The sequence below is a fragment of the Mercenaria mercenaria genome, chromosome 2 (assembly GCF_021730395.1).
Source record: "Mercenaria mercenaria strain notata chromosome 2, MADL_Memer_1, whole genome shotgun sequence".
Classification (NCBI taxonomy): domain Eukaryota; kingdom Metazoa; phylum Mollusca; class Bivalvia; order Venerida; family Veneridae; genus Mercenaria; species Mercenaria mercenaria.
Window position 1 is genome coordinate 115,500,808 of NC_069362.1, and position 23,513 is coordinate 115,524,320.

The 23,513-nt window shown below is 32.7% G+C and overlaps 1 protein-coding gene across 1 annotated transcript in view; it reads left to right on the forward strand.

Moving 5' to 3' along the window:
- Window positions 1–23,513, forward strand: part of LOC123562476 (kinesin-like protein KIF19) — a 39,553-nt gene continuing 16,040 nt past the window's right edge. Inside the window, exons 1-5 of the mRNA XM_053537617.1 lie at window positions 1–327; window positions 13,793–13,873; window positions 15,105–15,215; window positions 20,305–20,392; window positions 23,292–23,428. Coding sequence (XP_053393592.1) covers window positions 283–327; window positions 13,793–13,873; window positions 15,105–15,215; window positions 20,305–20,392; window positions 23,292–23,428 — 462 coding nt within the window. The 5' untranslated portion in view covers window positions 1–282. The remainder of the gene's footprint in view (window positions 328–13,792; window positions 13,874–15,104; window positions 15,216–20,304; window positions 20,393–23,291; window positions 23,429–23,513) is intronic.

Consider the following 23,513-nt stretch of genomic DNA (forward strand, 5'->3'; position numbering starts at 1 on the left):
TAGCATATTGATCACAACAATAAAACGACCGCGCGGTTAAACCTGTCCCGAGTTTGCCATATATTCCCGATAATGAAATATTCACATATTATTGTTAAGTTTCGTGATTGGATATAGCAAAAACAGTGCATGCGACTCGTGATAAAACCGTTTTCTAAAAGTGTCGCTATTTTTTGAAGGAATTACATGTTAAAGAGTTGTGTATCTTTGAGAATATTTTGAAATATGGAAGTATTATTTGTTTATGAAGAAATTCCACCATAAATGTGATTAAATAGAGCGATGGCTGACGCAAAGACAAAAGGTGGCGGCGAGCAGAACCTCACGGTATGCCATACATAACGTGCACATATACTACTTTGTATCACGTATATCAGTAACACGTATCGTTTGTATATCAAGCATTTTCTCACGTCTTCACATCACTCATTCATTCGTTCATTCATTTGTGAACTCGCATTGTGGCAGGTTTTCCTCCATTCAGCCTCTTGTACAGTTGTACGTGCATTAATAATAATTAGGTGTCAGTGTCTTTCTCAGATTTCGGTAATTTTCTATTGTAGAGACGGTTAAATCAATGTTTAATATTCACATGTTACTGTTATCTAAGTACACTGCAAATTAATCAAGCTTTCTTTTATCTTTACACTAAGTCCAGTGTCATACGCTAATATTCGAACATACGACTTTTAAGAAAATTCGCCGCTACTGACATACATGTAGTTAACAACACAATATTTTCTTCACTTTATGAATGGCAATTCATTTGATTTTTTTTTTATTAGTAGGGACTTAAATATTTCTTGATCCCGCTCAGGTAACCAGAAAAGAACATTTTACACGGAGTGGGCAAATCATTTAACGATGTGAAAATTATTTCATTAAACCGTAAATGAAAATATGAAAATAAATCTCTGCTTTTATAGCTCTTTATAATTTTCAAATAAAACGGCGGTATATCATCAAAATTGAATGGAAGGAATATATACCTCATTTAATACGCTTTAATGAAATTTCTTTACTTGAATGCAGTAACTTTAGATTGAAATATCATGCAGTTGTCATGAAAGAAGAATAAATATATCACTAGAACATCAAATAACACATTTGTTGTCAGGATTGAAATGGATCCGAAAGTGTTGTATGACAGAAAGATTAGCAATGAATACGTTCTATTTAAAATGCTTTTGTATTATATATAACTAGCTTTGCGCGGCTGTATAATCCTTCTCTATTCATTCTTATCAGTGTACGCATTGTTGTAGGACAGATTACGGCCGATTTACTTATATCAGATTTCGCATATATAGCATTATTTGTAAGTAGTTATGTTTAAATGCTTGTATATAGCTGAATACCACAAAAGACGTTTAAATATTTACCTTCAGGCGACACACTGACATATAATTCCATTTGCACAATTGATTTTAAAAAAGAAATAATGACATTATAAATCACCTTGTGTCAGTTTACTAGTTAGTTTTAAATATCGGCAAAAAATGTACAACAATTCATATTTTAATACACGCAAAATGTATGCCAAGGTATTGCATGCGGTATCATAACCACTATATATTTTCAACGACAGTATAGAATTAAAATCGCAAAAGGGGTACATTCGTTTACCCTTTCTCTGGTGTTTAGAAAGAAAAATAAAATAACAAGACAAACCTTAAGTGGAGACTTTGCTACATGAAGATTAAGTTTGACCGTAAATACCTGGCACACGCGACGGTGACCAAAATCTGGCAATTTATGAAATCAATAGCTTAAATTGTGAACAAATATTTAAATATTGACCATATAATATTCAAATATAAATTAATCGAAGAACAATTAATCCATGTTTGCGTTGTCAAATAGCGTTATCTTGCTTTAGAAATTTCATTTGTCTAAATAATCATTCTATATAGCGAAAATTTACAATATCAAGTTATACGTTTTCATAATATTCAAAGGTTTGTTCATATATACTGTCTTAAATTCAGGTGTCGAGTATATTGCATAGAACATTTTTGGCAAGTCATAAATAACTAATAACGTTGCATTGAATTAATACACCAATACTGACTATATAGATATATATTAGAAACAAGAAAGAAGACTTGTCCAAAAGCTTTATGGAATCAAATCAAAACCAGTATTAGCTTCGTCAAAAATATGATCTGGTCCCATTACAGCGACATGATACTGATCAAGCGGACACTAAATTTGCATAAATTCCTTGTTGGATATTGTATCATATTGAGACAATCATAATATGAGATATAAAGCTCAGTGTTTTATGCCGCCATTGTACTAACACTTCCGTTTAGACCTTTGACAACTCTATCTAAATGTAAAACATATTTTAGCTAGGCATTTCATTCATATAAATTACAGCCTGCTTGTTGTAATGCGATAAACATGAAATATTCAGCGATGAACTTACAATGTACAAGGTCAAGTATCACTTGGTATCACCAGTATCAAACTTATATAGTTACTAAATAGGTCCCCACTCAGGACTCAATGAAAAATAAGTGGTAGTGAAGATAAACATTTGGTTAAATATTGAACACTGTGTATGTGGGGTACATGTAGTACCGCAATAGAGTAAAACAGCTTTTCACGATCAAATATGAAATTTTCTTTTAAATCTGCAAACGAATTGCTAATGCCATATATTGAGGAGTTTCTTTAAAGTGGACAGCATAACATGAGATGATTCCACATTGTTTTGGCAAAGTGACATATACCAACACCGCAAAACATTCTACTTGAAATTTCAAGAGTAGGTGATTAGAGCTTGCAACATATACTTTTGTTCTTTACAGAAACCTTAAAATTTGTAACTAACGGAAGCAGTCAGTACGTAATTTATTTCTTCGTAAGAGTTGTAGTTTATTTTACTGATTTCAAGTGACCAAATTGTATATGTCTGATGGTCGCCAAAAGTGAAATGAAATCACAACAACAAACTGAATGGCGCCGCATGTAGTCACTTATATATAACTGAATATGAAAACAATATCACATGAAACGTATATATTTGACTTCTTAAATATTTAGAAACGTTAAATTATAAAGGTATATTTCTACATGATATAATGCCAGTTTCAGAAAGTCAGACAGACAGGCAGTAATAAAGGTATTTGTCTTATTTCTAAAATGTGTTTCATGTTCTAGAAGTGTTATAACTGGTAACCATGACCTTTTCATTTCTATCGCTTTGCCACCGGTAACGAGGTAACGCATGTTTACCGAGAACTGTTGTATCCTAACTGCAGTAATCTGGAAAACAAAAAGCAATTTCTATGACAACCATTTCATAGACGAAAGCTTTCCTCGGCAACATACAGTTCATTATAAGATTGAATTATTTTCATAAAAACAATGATTAAATCCTTCTAATTCCAAGTAAACATGTTTCCTTTTTGATTTGTTCTTTTTTTTATGAATATGCTATTCAAAAACAACATTTTATATAAAAATTTGAATGGAAATCATAATTATCAGATAAGAAATAATCTAACTAAGAAAATGAGTACTTACATCTTGATGTTTCTTTCAGAAATAAGAAAGTTATCGCCGTTTTTCGAATATTACTGTTATCAATTCCGGCATTGACGCAACGCTGAAATACGCGCATGAATACAAAGGGGTTCGTCTCAGATATACTAATCAAATTGCAATTATTATTATATTTCTTGCTGAATAACATGTTACGATTACGTTTCTAGGAAAAAAACACGTTTTACTACACAAACTGGTGAAATATTTGTGAAGAAAACTTGGGGAAAATATATGGCGAGTGTCAGAATGTATGGTGGATGTCAGAGCCCAGAGAATCTACAGCAAATACAGAATACCTCTGAAATTGAAGGTCTAATATATATATAGAGTCAGTGTACCCGGTTTCGCACTGTACGCGGTTTCGCACACCAAGTAAATTCATGTAATTTGTGAGAATAAAGCAGAAAATACAACAATTCTTTGTTATTATTTCATGAAAGTGGGTTATTCCCTACATAATTTGACACAAGGGGTCCTTCCCCACTGGAGCCTCGTTCTGGTAAGTGCAGACGAAAACAATAACAATATCAATGGAGACCAGTAGGTCAGCTGAAAAATATTAAGTTTCATGAAAATAATGACTATACGAACAACAACAAGGTGCAAAATAAATTGAAAAATCACTATTCCATCATACAGGTAAGTATTTGCCTACTACTTTACATAAATGAAAACTATTTCAACAGTTATTGAAGTTCTCCCAACCTGCAAAATGCCTTCAACTTGATTGTTTGCTTTACGTTTTTATTAAAACAGAGAACTTAATCGAATAATTAGACTTGTGGGGGTCTTTTGTGATTCAACAGCTTCTATTGTTTTATTTTTGTTTCATGTATTCAGTTGTTTAAGCCTTTTCTGCTTTTAGAAGTAAAAACAGGTTTGGTACCTAGCTGTCACTTTCATAACTGCTTTTAAATTTCAGTTTCTGATGTTTTATTGGAAAATACATGTTTAAATTGAATTATATAAATGGTTAAAAAGTTAATTAATATTTTTCTGTTGAGTAACTGCATTGTTTTGGGTTTAACGCCGTTTTTCAACAGTAGTTCAGTCATGTAACGGCGGGCAGTTAACCTAACCAAGTAACTGCCAACTTCCCCACATGAATTATCAGAGGCGGAGGACTAATGATTTCAGACACAATGTCTTTTATCAAATAGTCACGGAGAACACACTCCCCCCACCCCCCTACTTTCCAGATTTTATTTAAGCAACACCGTCACATATTTACAGCCGCCTGACACCAAGCTTTAGACAAACAGTGCAAAACTTCACAATAAAAATGGATAATTGCATACTGTTCTCCGCTCTATAATTAATTTAGTTGTATTACTAGCATATGGTACATACAGCATTGTTATGGAGTCATGTGGGTGTATTTTAATGATCAGCCTTGTCTGTTTCTATGATGTGTTATGTAACGCCTTCTCAAATACATCACAGATAAGTATATTTTTTTATTAAGCTGCTTATTATAAAATCATAAACACGCCCATTCATATTCGCAATGGGGAAAAGGCAGTATGAATAATAAAATAAAGTTTTTTATGCTTCTGCTGGAATTTTGAGGAGTATTTAGAACAATGTTTACTCAAAGATGTGTATTAATTAATTAAGCTAAAATAGCTACTAGTTATCTGGATAATCATGTTTACAGTAAACACCAGACACAAAAACTGTCCTTTCATTATTGAAATTACGGGTTAAATGCGATATTTTTATCATGCAAGTTTAAGAATCTATGGTTAATTAAGGATTCTCTTTGACTACTTAGAGAATGCAAATCAAAGGCGGTTCACATATATCATTAGGCTAATGATGTTTCTTAACAGTAAACGCTGTAAAGGACAGGTTATTATTTTGTAAGCATGAGAAAATTTTCTATGATGTCGTCTCCACATGTAATTAAAGTAACAACCCTTTTTTATAGTAATTGTCTTCGAACCTGGTGACTATGTTTAAAATCATTAAGTATCTTAAAAGCGGTACTGTATAAACAGTTTAAATAATTCGCGCGATCATCAAACAGCAAAGTTTGCGTTTAAACATGGCTTCAAAGCCAACAAAATAGTCATTGATATCAGCCTTATTCGCATGTTTTTGCCTTGCGATCAATATCAAAATATTAAAATAAAACTAGTTTGCACGAAAATATATTTGCGCAAGTTTTTATCGAGGCCAACTGCCAGATCAAGCCGCCAAAAACATACAGGAATATCTAATTTAATCAAACAAAATTAAACGCTAATCTGCACGCTTTAAAATAATGTTAATCCGAATATTAAATAGCCATATTTTGTCATACTATATATTTTAGACCTTTACTTTCATAGGCATTCTGTATTTACTGTAAATTCTCTGTATGGGCTCTGACATCCACCATATATTCTGACACCCACCATACATTTTCCCCAAGTTTTCTTCGCAAATTTTTCACGAATTTGTGTTGTAAAAATTGTCTTTTCCTAGAAACGTAATCCTACCGTGTTATTAAGCAATGACTGCAAAAACGATTGCAATTTGATTGGTTTATTCGAGACAAATTTGCATTCATGCGCGTACTTTATCGTTGCTTCATACATGTAATATTTGTTTATAACGTTCTTATTTCTGAAAGAAACTCATTTGATGATCATGATTTCCATTCAAAATTTTATAAGAAGTTGTTTTCGAACAGTATATTCATAAAAAAAATCAGTGATGAAAACATGTTTCCTTGGAATTAGAATGATTTAATTATTGTTTTTAAGCAAATAATTCAATCCTATAATGAACTGTATGTTGCAGAGGAAAGCTTTCGTCTATGAAATGGTTGTCATAGAAATTGCTTTTTGTTTTCCAGATAACTGCAGTTAGGATACAGCAGTTCTCAGTAAACATGTTGTCAGGTAAATAACTGCGAAAATAGTTCAAGGAAAGAAAGTGTTACCGGTGACAAAGCGATAGAAATGTAAAAGTCTCGGTTACCAAATAAGATACTTGAAGAACATGAAACACCTTTTAGAAATAAGACAAATACCTCTATTACTGCCTGTCAGTTAGTTATATTTAAGCGATTATATGCGGGGCCATTGACCTGGTTATTGTGATTTCATGTCACTTTTGGCGGCCATCAGACATATACAATTTTATCACTTGAAATCAGTAAAATAAACTACAACTCTTATGAAGAAATAAATGACGTACTGACTGTTATATACGCTTTAAAATAATGTTAATCGGAATATTAAACATGTTTCGTTATAATTAGAGAACAGCCATATTTTGTCATACTATAATAGTCAGTGTACCCGGTTTCGCACACAAACAAAGATCCCTCGGAAGCACCAAGAACAAGGCAAATAGTGAAAATTGCAGAAACTCAGTTTGATTGAGTATGTTCATGAGCAGTAATGGAAAAATGGACAAAGCAACACTGCCCACATCCCCTAGCAAAGTCAACGAAAAAAAGTCAAACCAGTTTATTGATGGCTTTCTTATTTTTTAAATCAATTCCCTTTCAACACAGTGAACATCTGAACTTGAAGATTGCCAGGGCAAAATGAAACAAACAATGTTTATATCTGATGGTCGCCAAAAGTGAAATGAAATCACAGCAATAAACAGAAAAACGCCTGTTACTGTCGCCAAGATAACTGAGTTTCTGCACGTCTTCACAAACAACACAAGCATTTTACGTCTTAGATATAAATTGGAAACAAGTCTGAAATAACATTATAGTCATACATTATCTCGCAATTGCAAGAAGGCCTGATTCAGATATTGGACATTAAAAGAATAAAGGCTTTTGTCTTGTTCCTAAATTATCTTTCGTTTTCTTTACATCTCTTAATTACTAATATCCTAAGGTAATTAATGCATTTTGTTGTCTATCGTGTTGCCTTCAGTAACGCTGACTATCCTAGCAGAACTATTTTCGCAGTTAATTTATATGACAGTATGTGTACTGAGAACAGTTTGTGTACTGAGAACTTTTATATCATAATGATGATAATTTGGAAAACAAAATGCAATTTCCTCGACAACCAGTTTACAGGCAAAAGCTTCTACTCGGCAACTTGTAATGTATTGCATAAAAGCACGTATCTGGCAAAGGGACAGAGTGATTAAAACACGAAGATTTAATAGTCTAATAAATGTTTAATTGCCATATTAGTGCACCATGATTGAGTTAAGAGATCGGAAAAACAATTTAGAATTAACTAAGGATGCCTCAAAGTCCCAGAATATGGAATGTAAGGTCTTATATAATACACTATATGATGAAATTTGATTGGTCTCTAACTGTAACGGAACATATAAAATGTTTGAATTAACTTTACTTTAAAGCATTCAGATTATTGTTGTTTGATGAAAATAGATTATCCAAAGAGTTCCCTTGGTCCTTTCTTATGAACAGACTCATCAAACCGAGTCTGCTATTATTTTGCTTGGTTGCATTTTATGCTTCTAAAGGATCTTCTGATATCTTTTATTACAGATTCTTAGTTTTTTATGATTACGTTCAATAATATTGTCATTTTGTCATCATTCCCCTGTTTTTATTTGTGATGCAGATTAAGTCTCCATCATTATTTCAGTTTATTGAAAAATAATTGCTCCTTGTAATGACTTTCAAATACGAGCAGGGCACGTGCTTCCAGGTACATTGTGGGAAAATTTGGCCAGTCAGAAACTAAATATTTCCAGAAGGTACAAAAAGCTATCAGTCTTTGCTTTGTCGCCTGAACTCTTCTTAAATTATTCAGTATTGTTCCATTTTTAGAATATGATAAAGCAACAGATATCGTGTCTTAAGTGACAAATACATGCATGATTTATTTACGCTTAGATGAAAGCTTGGAGAACAAATCACATTTTAATGATTTTGCGATATATAAGCACGAAAACTTCTTATTTGTCCGAACTCATTTTTTCTCAAGACTATTCATTGTGTGAAGGGTCGTTAGAATATTTACTTAAATTATTCAACATTGGATGATTAAACACAAATATATACCAAGTTTTCTTACTGGTACAAATTCCAATGAGAAAAGCAAAATAAAATACATCAACAATTGTAGCATTATCTGTGCTTATCAGTATTCCCTTAAAAGAGAGAAAATTGAATTACCACATTGAAAACACAGGTGAAAATGAAATAGTTCAGATTGTAATATTTTTCTAATTCTTTGTTTGTCTTCTATATATATTTTATAGATATTCACCCGATTCAGAGACAAACACATTATTGGTTGATACTTTACAGGTCAAGGTTTCATCAGAAAATGTTCCAATTCCGACAAAATAACCATTTCTTTTGAGTCTTAAGAAATATCATTAGCGAAATGGTATATGTGAACCGCCTTTGATTTGCATTCTACGATCACGCAAAGGGAATGCTAAATTAATCACGGATTCTTTAGATAGCACGTTACAAATACCACATTTTACCCGTAATTTCATTAATGGAAGAACGGTGCGAGTCATACTTCCTGTAACCTTGATATTTTTACTTTATTAATTTTATTTTTTTAAGTAACTAATAGTTTTAAGTAACTCACTGTTATTTCAACAGAAGCGAAATTAACGAACCTTAATTTACTATTTAATTGTCTTTCCTCGTAACATATTGGAATGTGCGTGATAGTAACATAAAAATAATCGGTTCGTTAGCAATCAATTAATTGAGCAGGCGTTACGTAACACATTACAAAAACGAAAAAAAAAAACAAACAAAAAAAACACATACTCTCTTCATGATTTTAATATATTGATTCATTTAAAGCTGTAAATGTACAATAAATATATTCTATCCAACCAAACACCAGAGACAATTTGTAAATGTTAACAGTCAGTGCCGGGTTCTTGTCAATTTGCGCCGATGCTGCTTAAAACTAACGAAAACAAATGAAGTAGTCGGCAAATGATATCTCTTGTTGAGACTGTGATTTAATTCTATTGCTGACATTCAGGTCTCTTGAAAATAAGAATAAGTTCCAACACCAAATTGTGAATGTCTGATGATTGACACAGTGAAATGAAATAATGAAATAACAACAAACTTAATGGCACCGCCTATTGACGCCAAGATAACTGAATGGCATAACTTCTTCGCACACAGCACATTCATTGCAAGTTTTAGATATAAACTGAACACAAGTCTGACGGTGTACCTTTGCATGATAGCATGCAGTGTCAGAAGGCAAAGAATAAAGGTATTTGTCTTATTTCTAAATTGTCTCTCATTTTCTTCACAACATCTTTTGTTAATATCTGAAGGCTTTTTTTCTATCACTTTCCATTGGAAATGCTGACTCTCCCAACATAACTATTTTCACAGTTAATTTACCCGACAACTTGTTAACTGAAAACTGTTAAAATCCTAATTATAGTAATTTAGTATAAAAAGCAATTTCCTTGACTACCTGGTTACATAATGGTGATATATAGCAAAATGGCACGTTAGTACCATATGACTCTGGTAGAAGAAGCAAATTTACATTACAAATTGGGATTGATTAAAAGAACGTCGATTACTTGTCTTATAAATATGGAATGGCAGTATTACAGTATGATTGTGTTTAGAGACCAGAAGGAGAATCTACAATTGCCAAAGAATACTCCAAACTCAAAGAATATGAAACGTAAGGTGTCACAAACATAGAACGAAATCTTGATGTAACGAAACATATTTAAGGTTTAGATTAAGTTTACATTAAAGCGTGTAGTTTAGTGTTTGATTTTGTTTGATTAAAATATATATTCCTCATTGTTTTGGCGACTTGGTCAGGCAATTGACCTCGATAAAAGCTTGCGCAAATATATGTTTCGTGCGAACTGGTATTATCTCAGCGAAAAGACAATATTTAAAGAAAATAAAACCTGCGAGTAAAGCTGGTATTAATGGCTATATTGTTAGCACTGAATCCTTGTTTAAACACACACCTTGCTATCCCTAATGTCTTGTTTTACTGAAGAGCTTCAATGAAAAATGAGTTCAAAAGTTATGATATATTTTGCACAATTTTGTACACACGATATCCAGTTTTATAAGCCTGAATTACGTTAATCTGTTAATAATCTCTAAGTTATGAAATTCTCACATACGTCACTCCTAAAAATAAAGTTTCAGGATTACGTAGCTTTAAGTGCTTTTCAGTAAAAATATTTTGGGTGCATTTTTGATATTTCTAGAAATCTACTGGGAACTCTTCAGTAGCACACAGTTATATCTTAAATTGCTTTTCAATTAAAGAAACATGCATTGATCCATTATATTTGGGTGCACATATTTTATTATTCTAGAAATCTACTGGGAATTTGTTCGTTCGTTTTGTCTTATAGCCAGCAATAAATATGGTAAAACCATTGCTCAAAGAGCAACAGCATATATCCAACAACGTTTTTAAATTAATGATGTCTTTTATTATCATTTTCTTGTTTAGTTTTGTTTTAGATTATCTCTTTATTATTGTATTCAAATAATTAATTGACTGTTATTGGATACAAACAATATAATGTTTCTTAGATTTGATTCGTCAGAAAATAAGATATACTTTTTTTAGATTAGCATTATACTGTAATAATGTAGTGTCTAAGAGAAATTCTATCTTGAATAATATTACAAACTAGTTTTATACTGCTCATTTTCACTTTTCTTGATGACTAATAATTTGTCTTGAAATAAATAAAATAGTCCATAATTTTATTATTGTTTTAATTTTTGGTTGCGGGTTTATCCCGCTACCAAAGTTAAAGTGTATTTCTGACAATCATAGCATCTTTATTTTATTCCGAATCACATCCAAAGGATGTTCATGTGCTACACAAAATAGTCCCATTCATGAATAATGCGGATGAATTATCAATGAACATGTAGTTCTTATTCAACCTGTATCCACTCACACTGACCATTTAGATTATACAGGGTCTTTCAAAAATTTTGAGTGACCTTGGATTATATAAGATCTATCCATGATAAGGTATTCCAGCCCATGGTTACATCACAAGCTGGGTCAGACAGAGTTCATCTTAGATATGAGGCACAATAAATTTGTATTTTTTTCTCATTCATATATATTCATAGACTGGCATTTAAACAGAAAATAAATCTACCAAAAAACCCGCAACCATCAGACATTTCAAGGCTTTGATTTAATATTGCTATGTTTGTGTTGCCTTTTATGTACATTGTACAAATTGATATAAACCATATGTATGAATATGCGCTGGTAAAATTATCATGTGGTATTGTGTTAGACAAATTCTTACACAGGAGCTCGTGCAAATAATTTGACCAGTCAAAAACCTAGTTACTGCGTGAGGTAATTAAAATTTCTAATTATAGACCAGGCTCCGATACTCAAATACCGGAGCTTAGATACTATATTTGATATGATAATATAATGATAAGTAGGCTAATGAACTATTTTACTTAGATTTTGAATAAAAGTAATAATTCACTGTACAATATATATGAATATAAAGACCTAAGTGGAAACTTCAACGCCGATTGCTTTTTTTTTCACGTTTTTGAATAAGAGTTGTCCTCTATTATTATTACTGTGACCTCATGTTTATGTTATATACATACTGAGATGTTATTAATAAAACTTGGAAACTTGGACAAAAGTTAAGCATTTATGTAAAGAACAAAATATGCAAATTAATCATGTGTCGTGCACATATTGATATATCAAACCAAATATTTTTGTCTTTGTTGTATGTAGTACAGTACATACCTATGCTTTTCGAACTCTTCATAAATTATTCAGTATGTTTCTATAAAGAATGTGATAGAAAACTCGTCTGTCGGGACTATAGTGGCACATATATGCATAATTTATAAATTCACCTCAGTGATGTTGCGGTGTCTAAAACACGAAAACCACACATTCAGGGAAACCCAAATTAATTAGTTTTGATTTTAATTAATGTTCAAGAGAATAAATAATAAAACGATTGATTCATAATTTAATTTGAAAATTCATCATGGGATCATTATATTTACTGGTCCTGATACAAATTCCTATAACAGAGGCAAAACAAAATATACGTTACAATTGTTTCATATATCGACGCCGTTCATATCAATATTTTTCAATTCACCTCAACCCCCCCCCCCCCCCCCCCCCCCAAAAAAAAAAAAAAAAGACACACAAAAAATGAAACTATCCAACTTCAAAATGATTCGTTCTGACGTTTAGAGTGCTGATACGGTTTTGTTCTTGTAGTTTTAATACACAGTCTCAGATTACAGTACAGTTACAATGTTGGTCGGTCCCTCATGTATTCAGGCGACATTATAAAACTATTCCAGTTATGGCAAAATAACAATTATACTATTTGAGCATTGATGATTTCGAAATTTCATTAGCCAGATGGTACATGTGAACTGCCTTTGATCTGCGTTCCCCGAAAAGCTTAATTAATCATGGATTCTTGAGCTTGCATGATACAAATACCACATACACAGGTTTTGTGGGCGATGTTTGCTGATTATCTTAACTTTAAATTAGTAAATATCCTTGAGTAAATGATATTTTTATCTTCTGCAGAGGCATTAGATAAACAATTCTTGTTTGCCTATTCCTCATTTAGTGTAACAATGGGCGTAGTTGTATTATCATAACAGGCTGTTCAGTTAACTATATAGTTAGCTCAGACATTATGTCACTCAGTAATGCATAACTGTTGATTTTTCATCGAAGTATGTTGCTATTTTAACATTTACATTTTTGTTTTCATCTCATTGCATTGAATGTTATGCCAATATGCAGTTGTTTTTTTTTCTGCAAGCAAATGTTTTGTTATTTGTCTTACACCACTGCTGCTCTTTGATCATATGTCGTATTTCGCTAACAAATATTACGTGAAAAGTATTAGCGTGCCTTGTGTCTATGACTGACATTTATATTTTCATTTATGACTTGGAAGTATTTTCTATGGTACTTTTTGTATAGCTCTATTACGTTTACAGGAATATTGTGATGGAAAGAATCCATTCATCTATTTTCAGCTTTGTCTACGTCATACAAACAAAAATTATTTATAAGTTTTGCCAACATTTCCATCCTACAAACATTTTTTTATCTTTTGTAAGCTATTTCCTAAAAAAACAATCACAGTATCTATTTTCAGGTTTTCAATGTCCTATAATCAAAATGTTAAATGTTTTCAGGTTTGACAATGTCGTCTGCGGCCTCCAAATATCTTTTATGCTTTTCCTATAAATAGAAACTGTATCTGTTTTTAGGTATGTCTACGTTTACGTCCTATGAACGAGGATGAGATCCTGCTTGGAGCCACGTGCATTGCCCATAAAGTGGAGGACAGGGTAAGAAACGACATTTCTTATCTGCGAAGCGTGTAATACAGAACGAATTAAGACAAGTTGAAAATGAATATCGTTTTAAGAGGCTGGCATTGTTCTTTCACATGAATTTTATCCATGACAAAGCTGCCAAAGAGTTCGTCCTGAACGTGCTACTTTGCCGACAATAATTAAGCATTTGAATTATTGTCTGGCATTTTCATCCTTTATATGTCTAAGTTGTAAAGATGACATCTTTTGCCATGTAGCCAACGTAAATGTTATCAGCCACAGATGCATCATATGATCATAATGGTGACATGATTCTCTTGTAAAATTTGATGTTGAAAGAAAATAGTACATATTTTAATGTGAACATTTACACATACTGAATCGATTATAAGCGAGCAGAATAATTCACCAGACATCTAAGGATTCTTAAATCATTCCGCGGATCGTGCAATTCTTGCTTTGTTTTAATGTTATTTAAAACATTCATGTCAGCATATTGGCGCCATACGTGAGCTCAGATATAGCGTTCCCCGTTTTCACCCACGTCTTTACGTAAAAGTCATATTAGAATCAAACTAATATGTAGCAAAGCCATGTTTTTGATATATTTATACAGCACGTATATCGCATATATGACGAATGAATAAATCCCACTAAATTCAGTCCGCACGTGTGTAACCACTTTGTCGTGTTTGAATGCATCAAAAGATGCTTCTGTTATATATCATTTCTTACATATACCCAAATCTTTATATAAGTCATTCTGGATAGGTTAAGCTAGCATGAGAACTTCTCATATTGTCGGAGTTTCCGATACTTTTTAGCCACAGACAGGTTGAAAATTATGGTAAAACATGCTACACAAAAAATCACCAGTGCAATAGTTAAATATTAATTTTAATGTTTTCTTCGAGAATATCAAATGATAAGGTCATACAAATAATCGTTGAGTGACATGTTATTCGGGAACATGGTTGTTATTTCGTTTTCGATCAGGCATTTTTTACACATATATGAATACACCTTTAGCATTCGTGAGTCCACTTCCACACTGCCTTGTTCTAATTAAGGCCTACAAATTGTTTGTTTCTGGTATCCCGACCCGTAATTTTTGGCCTGACCCTACTAAATGTTTTTATGGTCTTGCAGAATTTTGTTTTTCAACTTTTTAACAAAAATGCCTTAGTGAAACGATACAGGTTTTGTTCCTGATGTACTGAAACATGTTTCTTGTTCCTTTCAGATGGTGGTCCTCATGGACCCTATGGAGGATCCGGAGGACATTCTCCGAGCCAACAGGTCCAGAGAAAAGCAATTTGTCTTTGATACCTGTTTCGATGGAAGTTGCACTCAGGTAGGCAATCAATGTATCTTTCATCATCCTAACAGAAGGAAAATGGAGCACCGTTTCTCTTATTCATAGTCTCAGAAGTTTGAGCTGATCGCAGTCCTTGTCTGAAAAACAAACGTTTTAAAGCTGAACTAAAAATTCTTAAGTAAAATGCTGCAGTATTTACCTTTCTATCGCAACGTTTTTATTGATTATTGAAATAATATTTCCGCAACGTCTCTTCTACGTAACCTTGTCGATTAACCTGTTTTTTGACCTCTTTTCTTACCATTTGCTCCGAAACGGAGAGCAGTTTCTATATGCTGCACTTCACAAGTTTAATGCTGCCATCCTGCTTAGATCGTACAGGAAAGTATTTATAATTCATGAATGGATACTTAAATATTTCATATGTTGTTCATTATGATACGCTTCATATTTTATAGATCCTATCGCAATGCGCCTATTAATTTATATTATGTTAAAATAAATGAAACACAATCATATAACATCAAACTACGCCCTCTCTGCTTAAGTCTAGGACAATGGGAGCGGTCAGATAGGATGGAAATGCATATTACTTAATAATTCAAAACAGACACGTGTTCTCATCCAAACAGCTCCTGCCTGGTTCAGTACACACATGCCAGTACGCACCTGCATGCTTGGATTCGAAACAAATCATTAAATCTAGGATGGCACTCATTAACCACTGTCGGAAGGAAGATAACACGCATATCCTGTGAAGATCTGTGAATTTTCAGTTCAATTTAACAATAAACCACATGGATTAAGACTAAATCCATTTGTTTTTAGCTTCCTGGCATTATGTGGAACAGGCCTGCCAAATCTCAACGCTCCCTTTGTGTAAAGTTAATCAGTCATCGCTTGCAAAAATCTAAGGCCAGAAAAATATTTGGATTTTTGTTTGACAGTTTGTCCGTAATGCACTCCAGACTTAAAATTAAGATTTAAGTACTCTAGCGATATGAACATAAAACATAGATTCTGCCTGATCCAACAATTAGTAATACCTATTTGTATAACGTTGGAGCTTTGGTATAGGACAAATGCTAATTACACTATCTATCTAATTACGACATTCCATCACATACACATTTATTATGAATAAAAAATATTTTGGGATATCCCGGCCAAGTAAAAAGATACACACGCACAATCCGTTAGCCTTATTTTTATGACATCGTACATGTGTTTAAAGCGGATTTGTTTAAATGCCAGAAATAATTTAAAGTGTATTTTAATCGTAAATCAAAACTAAACTGACATGATTTATATCAAGAACCTTGAAATAGACCAGGCAGTTGGTCTTTCAAATTAAGACATTTTCCTTTCGATTGTTTTGGACTGCGTGTCTTTTTGTTTGTTTTGAGTTTAACGGCGTTTTGGAACAGTATTTCAGTCATATAACGGCGGACAGTTAACCTAACCAGTGTTCCTGGATTCTGTACCAGTACAAACCTGTTCTCCGCAAGTAACTGCCAACTTCCCCACATGCATTTTCGGAGGTGGAGGACGAATGATTTCAGACACAATGTTTATTTTATCAAATCGTCACGGAGAACATACGCCCAGCCCGGGGATCGAACTCGCGACCCCGCGATCCGTAGACCAACGCTCTCCCTACTGAACTAAGCGGGCGGGTCTTTTTGATTCAGTTTATTAGTATATGTGGGCGAAGATAAAACAGTGAACTAAGACTTCGTCTCTATGTTATGCCACGGTCTGGTCACTTTTCACTGCATAAGGTTTGTACAATTGTCAGGATATTAACATTTTTTTGCACAAACTATACATTTGTAAAATGACAACATGCGTATACATTTTTACTAATTGAATAACCCGTGCGTTCGCCGAACGCCAACATTCGTCACCCCAGGTTCATGCTTTACATTTGCTTCTGAAATCATGGAATAAGACGTATATTCAAGGTAAAAGATGCTAAACTTAAATTAACAGATATAGCAATTTTGTTTTGAAGTATAATGTACTGAAATTTCCTGTCAGTCGTATATGAATGTCAAAAATGTGATTGTCCTTTTTTGCCAATTCTGTGCTAATAAAATGCAAGCACTGTCGTCCTAAGGCCATGTTTCATAAACGACACCATGCTAGTTTTAATGTCAATATTATTTTATCAAAGTGTACATAAATATGATATTCAAATTAAATCAACTAATTAATACAGCATGTCAAAGACAAAATTTTGAAGCGAGATCACATTAGCAGTTAACAAGCCGGATTTGTCTTTATGCAAACTTCCAATATCGATAAATCAACTAGATTTTAGCCTTTACCCGTCGAGCCGAAAATGCTAGATCTTTGATAGGAATTCAATACAAATTGTCCGTTCTGTATGCAACTAGCAAAGCATAAAATGCCGTTATTACATTTTTTTTTGCATTTGTAAATGCTATAACTGCAGTTTTTCATATCAAATATAACAGAATTTTGATTTGATCCCTATTGTCCAATTCCCTGCACTCTTAAAGCTCAGTCAACACAGTATTTTCATTCTAAATGCGTTTCCGCCGCTGGAACTTTTTACCACGTTTGCTGGATCTTTTTACCACGTTTGTATTCAAATTCATATGAAATTCATTGACCCCAAGACGTCACAACGATGGCTTTACTACGTCATTTCGACATACCAGATAAGTCCACAAATGTTTTCCCATGTACTGCCCTTATAACATAGAAAACGTAAAGCCGTCCATAAATCAAAAATGTATATCTCATTAAAAACGTAGTTCCCCAAAACATCAGACGAAAAACATATATGGAAATCGATAATTTATTTGGGTATTTTTCTCGTGAATGATATGACCCCTTATTTGCAGACTTGGCATGGTGGGACGAAACTTGCTTTCTATGCACATCAAATGTATATTATTGAAATACGTCGTGGGAGTATAATAAAGCCATTACATACATGTGTAATAACAGTTTGACGGTTGAAGTATATGAGACGTTTGTCAAATTGGCCTGGTCTATTGTTGGTAAAAGAAAACGAATATATGTTTCAGCAGGAAAAACTAACGTCTGATAAAAAGAATATAACGTTTGTGTCTTTTCAAATTGATATTATCAAACTCATTCAACAAAATTGATAAAATGCTCAATGAAGTTATTCAACGATTCTATTAAAATCAATTTGAAAATACTCTCATGTAATATCCTCTACCTACTAGATACCTATTACCATCATTGTTAAAAGTCTTTAATAATTGCCTCATTAAATGTAATATGTAGATTTATTACATTTTGATATTACAAAATAATTTAGATTTACGGAAGCGGTGAGATGATCGTGTCTTGCAATAAACATTCCATTTGCTAATAATAGCATACGGTTTTGTCAGGCGATATTGCAATAACCATGTTTTCTATAGTTATTTTCTTGGCTCGGCTCCAAACCAATGATCGAATTGTAGATCTATATCCTTTGAAATTTACACTTTCAGTGAAATTAACCGATTGAATGAGATATATCTTATGACAGTAATTACTTTGATACAATAAAGATCAGTATCTTATGTCAGCCAGGTGAGCGTTCTCGTTACATATTTTGCCTGCTAGATCTAAATTGTTGTACAATATGTTTGTCTTTGGCTATTAGTTCAATTCAAATTTACCAACGTGTATAGAATATTGTCGGCGGTACTAACTTTAAACTGCATGTACAAATCCTTTAATTCAAGGACAACGATCAAATATGAATAATGACATTCTTATATCGTAGTCTCTCTAAAATGAAAAACATGCCGAGTTTATGCATGGATGTGTGAATCGTTGGGGGATTTTTGTGGGTTTTTTTTTTGGACTATCAAGCTTACATTTACTTAACAAGCTGAATTATATGTCCCGCCACAAATTGGTACAGAGTTATTAATATAAACAAATTAAAACAAATAAACAACAGGGACAAAACAAACAAATATAGAAATATAGGAACAGCGGGATGGCGGATAAAACAACGCTAGCCGGTAATTTACGCACACCCTTGACGCCACCATACTCCTAAGTCACAGGACAGAGTAAACAAAAAAATAATTTCCGCCGGACGTATCTTTAACACACGTAATGGTAACAAAATTTACAACACCTAAAGCACAGAACTTCTTGTGTGAAAAGCAAACCTAAATAATCATGCAATCATTTACTCAGTGCCTTTTGCACAAGGCAGAACTATTAAGGGACCAACAAAACAAGATAGAAAAAATACCAAAGCAGTTATTATCATGTTGATTTTTAGAACTGCCTATCATATTTAGCGTTTCGCCTGTCTCGACAGACAGTCAATGGACCGAACATCATACTTGCAGTTTGACTTAAAACCACCGGCTCATTTAGTGAAACCTTTTATGACTTACAGTCTGTTTTGCAATTTAGTTCGCCTTATTTCGCTTCCGGTTAAGTTGTAAAAATTTGCGTAAAAACTTATGGCCAACAAGAGTTTAATATGATAAAAGGTTTTCTTGTATTTCTTGTGCCAGATCGTCCTCATGAATACGTGCAGTTATAAGACGTCGCTGATAGAGGCTCTCGTAGCTTCCGTAAAAGAAATTAAATATGTTGCTTGTCGAATTTTGTTTAATTAATGCACCGTCTTTCTTTTTTTATGACACGGCTTATTTTGATCGTGAATAATTTCAAATTTACAGGAATACACACGACTTGCCTTTGATTTTGTTTTGTATGTGTTTATGTCACATGGACAACAACACATGACGAATTTCCAGTTTTCCCGCTTCCGATCATAGCTTTATCTGAACGCTGACTGGATGGCCTCCAAACGAAGACAATCAAACCCTTACAAGAAACATTATAGGAGAAGACCTTTATAAGCTTAGCTTTCGGATCTTATCCTTTTTCAAGATGTATAATATTGATATTGTAAATTGTAAAATGTAATATGCACATATGTTTGAAATAAAATATGTTTAAATCAAGAAACATACCCGTGATTCAGGGACAGATGCCCCATTTGCCAATTCTTTCTAATAAGATATGCAGTTATTGCAAGATATAACACAACTGGAGCTAAAGTAATTTGCAAATTCAACAAAAGTTACACTATTTTATATTTTAGGAGGATGTTTACGAGTCGTCAACAAAGTTTCTGATCGACAACGTCATCACAGGATACAATGCTACCGTGTTTGCTTATGGTGCTACTGGTAAGTCACGCTTAAATAGCGAACAATTTTGATCATAAAGTATTTGACATATCATAACAATTACAAATGTACACCAATTTACTTTCTAACAAACACTGTGACTCTTTTATGGTCGTGTGCTGTTGAAACTCGATATCTCGGACTCGCTTTTCTCAAAATTCGGACAATTTCGAAGATATTTTCGCATCCCGAAACACGTGCACAAAATTTCATTTAAATGGATTTTTGTTTATCTCGAAGTACATCGATCGATCCCTTGGAATTCGAGACCATTTATACATCCAGATTACTTTGCAGCCGAGCCTCTAATACAAATCTGACTTTAATCTTAAAAGCCAATACATTTGCAATTACAAATTGTCTCCTTAGAATAGCAATTTACATAACTTTCTCTAACAATATGATGACACAGCATTTGGTTCATTTAGCAAACTTGATAGACAAACTTCTTTTAAAATCATTTTACCACCTAGATCATTTATATTCCACCCATTCGGTTAACATGATGTTATTATCAAAGATATCAAATTTAAATGATGTGGTGACCGTTAATCTGTAATGATCACATTCCTGGAGGAATGCAACAATAGTCCTGGAAACTTTGCTGACACACGACATGCTAATGATGACTTGCATAAATCTCAGGGTCTAGTTCATAACTCTAATAGTTTCAGAAAATGCTGTCATTCCTATTCCTTCAATGTGTGGTCTCCACTTCGTCAGTGATCTTGATTCTTGAGTGTGTTTTTAGAAGATTTCAAATTTTATTTATTTATTATCTGCTTGCACTATTTATATTTCAAAGTGTCTGATTTAGTTATTTTAACGACATAATATGGCCGGTGGTTTCTGACTATTCAACACACATTGACTAAGACTATAGTCAATTGAATTACTTAATTTTGGTAGTCAGTAATCATGACGGCGTGCCACCATACTGTGTTTGGATAATGAAATGCTGTTTATATCGCAAATTGTATGAAAGATATTTCAGTTCCATATCAAAATATAGAAATATTACTTATATAACTTCTTTGATACTAATTTGATGGACGAATTATTGGGTTTTCTTGGGTAATCAAAAGTGTAAAACATTCAAATAAAAACACCTTTCTGTTTTTTTTTTAGAATCTTAATAAAATTGTCCACCTTAATAAAAACAGAATACTGCAAATTGTTCCCTCAATTGTTTTTGTCGTTTTTCTGATTTTTACACCTTAAACGCACATTACACACGTTTTCACTTTTTTATAAAATTTCTGGGTTTTTTTTTTTGGACTTGATCATCTTTTATGTGATGTTTTTGTCTCTTTGGTTTAGAAGTTGGAGGAGATGTGAAATAAGAGTGTAACCGATAAAATGAATTCCTAATAGATACATCGAAAAAAAATTCATTTATAAACAAGCTTCAAGATTTTATTTTCTATTTAGAAGTTCTATAAAGATGCAAAAAGTAAAGAAATTTCTGTTTCTACTTGTCTGGACAATTTCATAATTTACACTTCCCTATATTGAAAAGAGTTAATTGAGCTTCATTTCAAGTATGCAATAGTTAAGTTTCTTATCAGCGAACATCTCAAGGAAAATGCAATTTCTTCGTAAATTACGGACAGTATAATGAGCAAAAGTGATTTTACCTGTTTGCAGACGTGACAGGAAACATGATATTTAAGCAGGCATGGCAGTGAATATATGTTTTTTTTTGTTTTTTTTTGCATGATTTGTATTATTTGGTTAACCTTACAAGGGATTAGATTTTTGACTAGATAATATTTGTAGACAGAAACGTCGGAAATATTTTGTATTACACCATTTAAAGCTATCAAAATGTCAAAACTACAACGAAAACGTTTTTGAAACACTTCATAAGGATATTTAGATTCCTTTAAAGTGTTATAAATTAGATTGCATTATGTCTTAACATTCACTTTGAATTACCGTCATAAATTTGAAATTGCATGTCATTTAATCAACGCATTTATTTAATAGAAAAGCTATTAGATTGCTTGTATAAATATCCTCAAGAACGTTTTAAACATCAAAACATATTTTCAAAGTTATAAAACTTGAAAATTTCTATAAACCACTTTACAAAGACAAACATGTTTGTTTGTTTTTCAAACTAATACGCCATATGTGTATTTCAATGGCCATATTTACCAACCGAATGATTTGTTTACTTTAGAACAATCGTTGTATAGCTAAGCTTATCTAAAACCTTTCTCTTATTGTACTTTTAACTTGACTCCCATTAGGTAGAATAGGAATCACCCTTTGCAATAATATCCTGGTATCTGGGTAGGCATTAAAGACTTGTTGATTTACAATAGGTTGGTGTGAGTAGAAATTGACTAGATAGATTACTTTAAATGAATCCTTTCAAAAATTATTTGAACAATTCTGAAATCAGATGTATCTACTTTACACCAATCCTACATAAATCTTGGACCTGGTACAATACAAACATTTTCACTTTGCAATATGTATCGTCCGGTGGGTAGTACGTTCATACAAATGTATATTTATTGATACTTCAATTTTGTTATGCTGATATTTAAATAAACCAAAACGTATATTTACTAGTAGTTGTAAAGCGGACAAAATGATAAAATAATAACACTGTACACAATAACTCTGCATGATCTTGTAATAGAATTTTTAACCAAAACTCACATGTGTCTTTGGATCCTATACAAACATAGCTATACCCTTCTCTCAAAACGGGCGTTATCTAATTTTTTCGAGATGAAAACCTAGACATTCATTCATTTTCAGAAAGCTAATGAGACACAACAATAGAAATAAAAAGAGTTCTGGGAACCAGTATGTATAAATTGTAATGGTTATCGTTCACTCTGGCTATTCTAAAATGTAAATAATTATACATTTTAAACTCAAGGTGCTGGAAAGACCTACACAATGTTGGGAACAGATGATGACCCTGGTATCATGGCTCGCACGCTCAACGACCTTTTTATTTCCATGGACAAAACACGGGAAGACATGAAGTACAAAGTCACCATGTCTTACCTTGAGGTTCGTTTTTAAAGCAATGTCATGTCGACATTTGCTGTTTACGACATTTACATCGTCTATGATGGATATTAAAGTTCAGATAGAA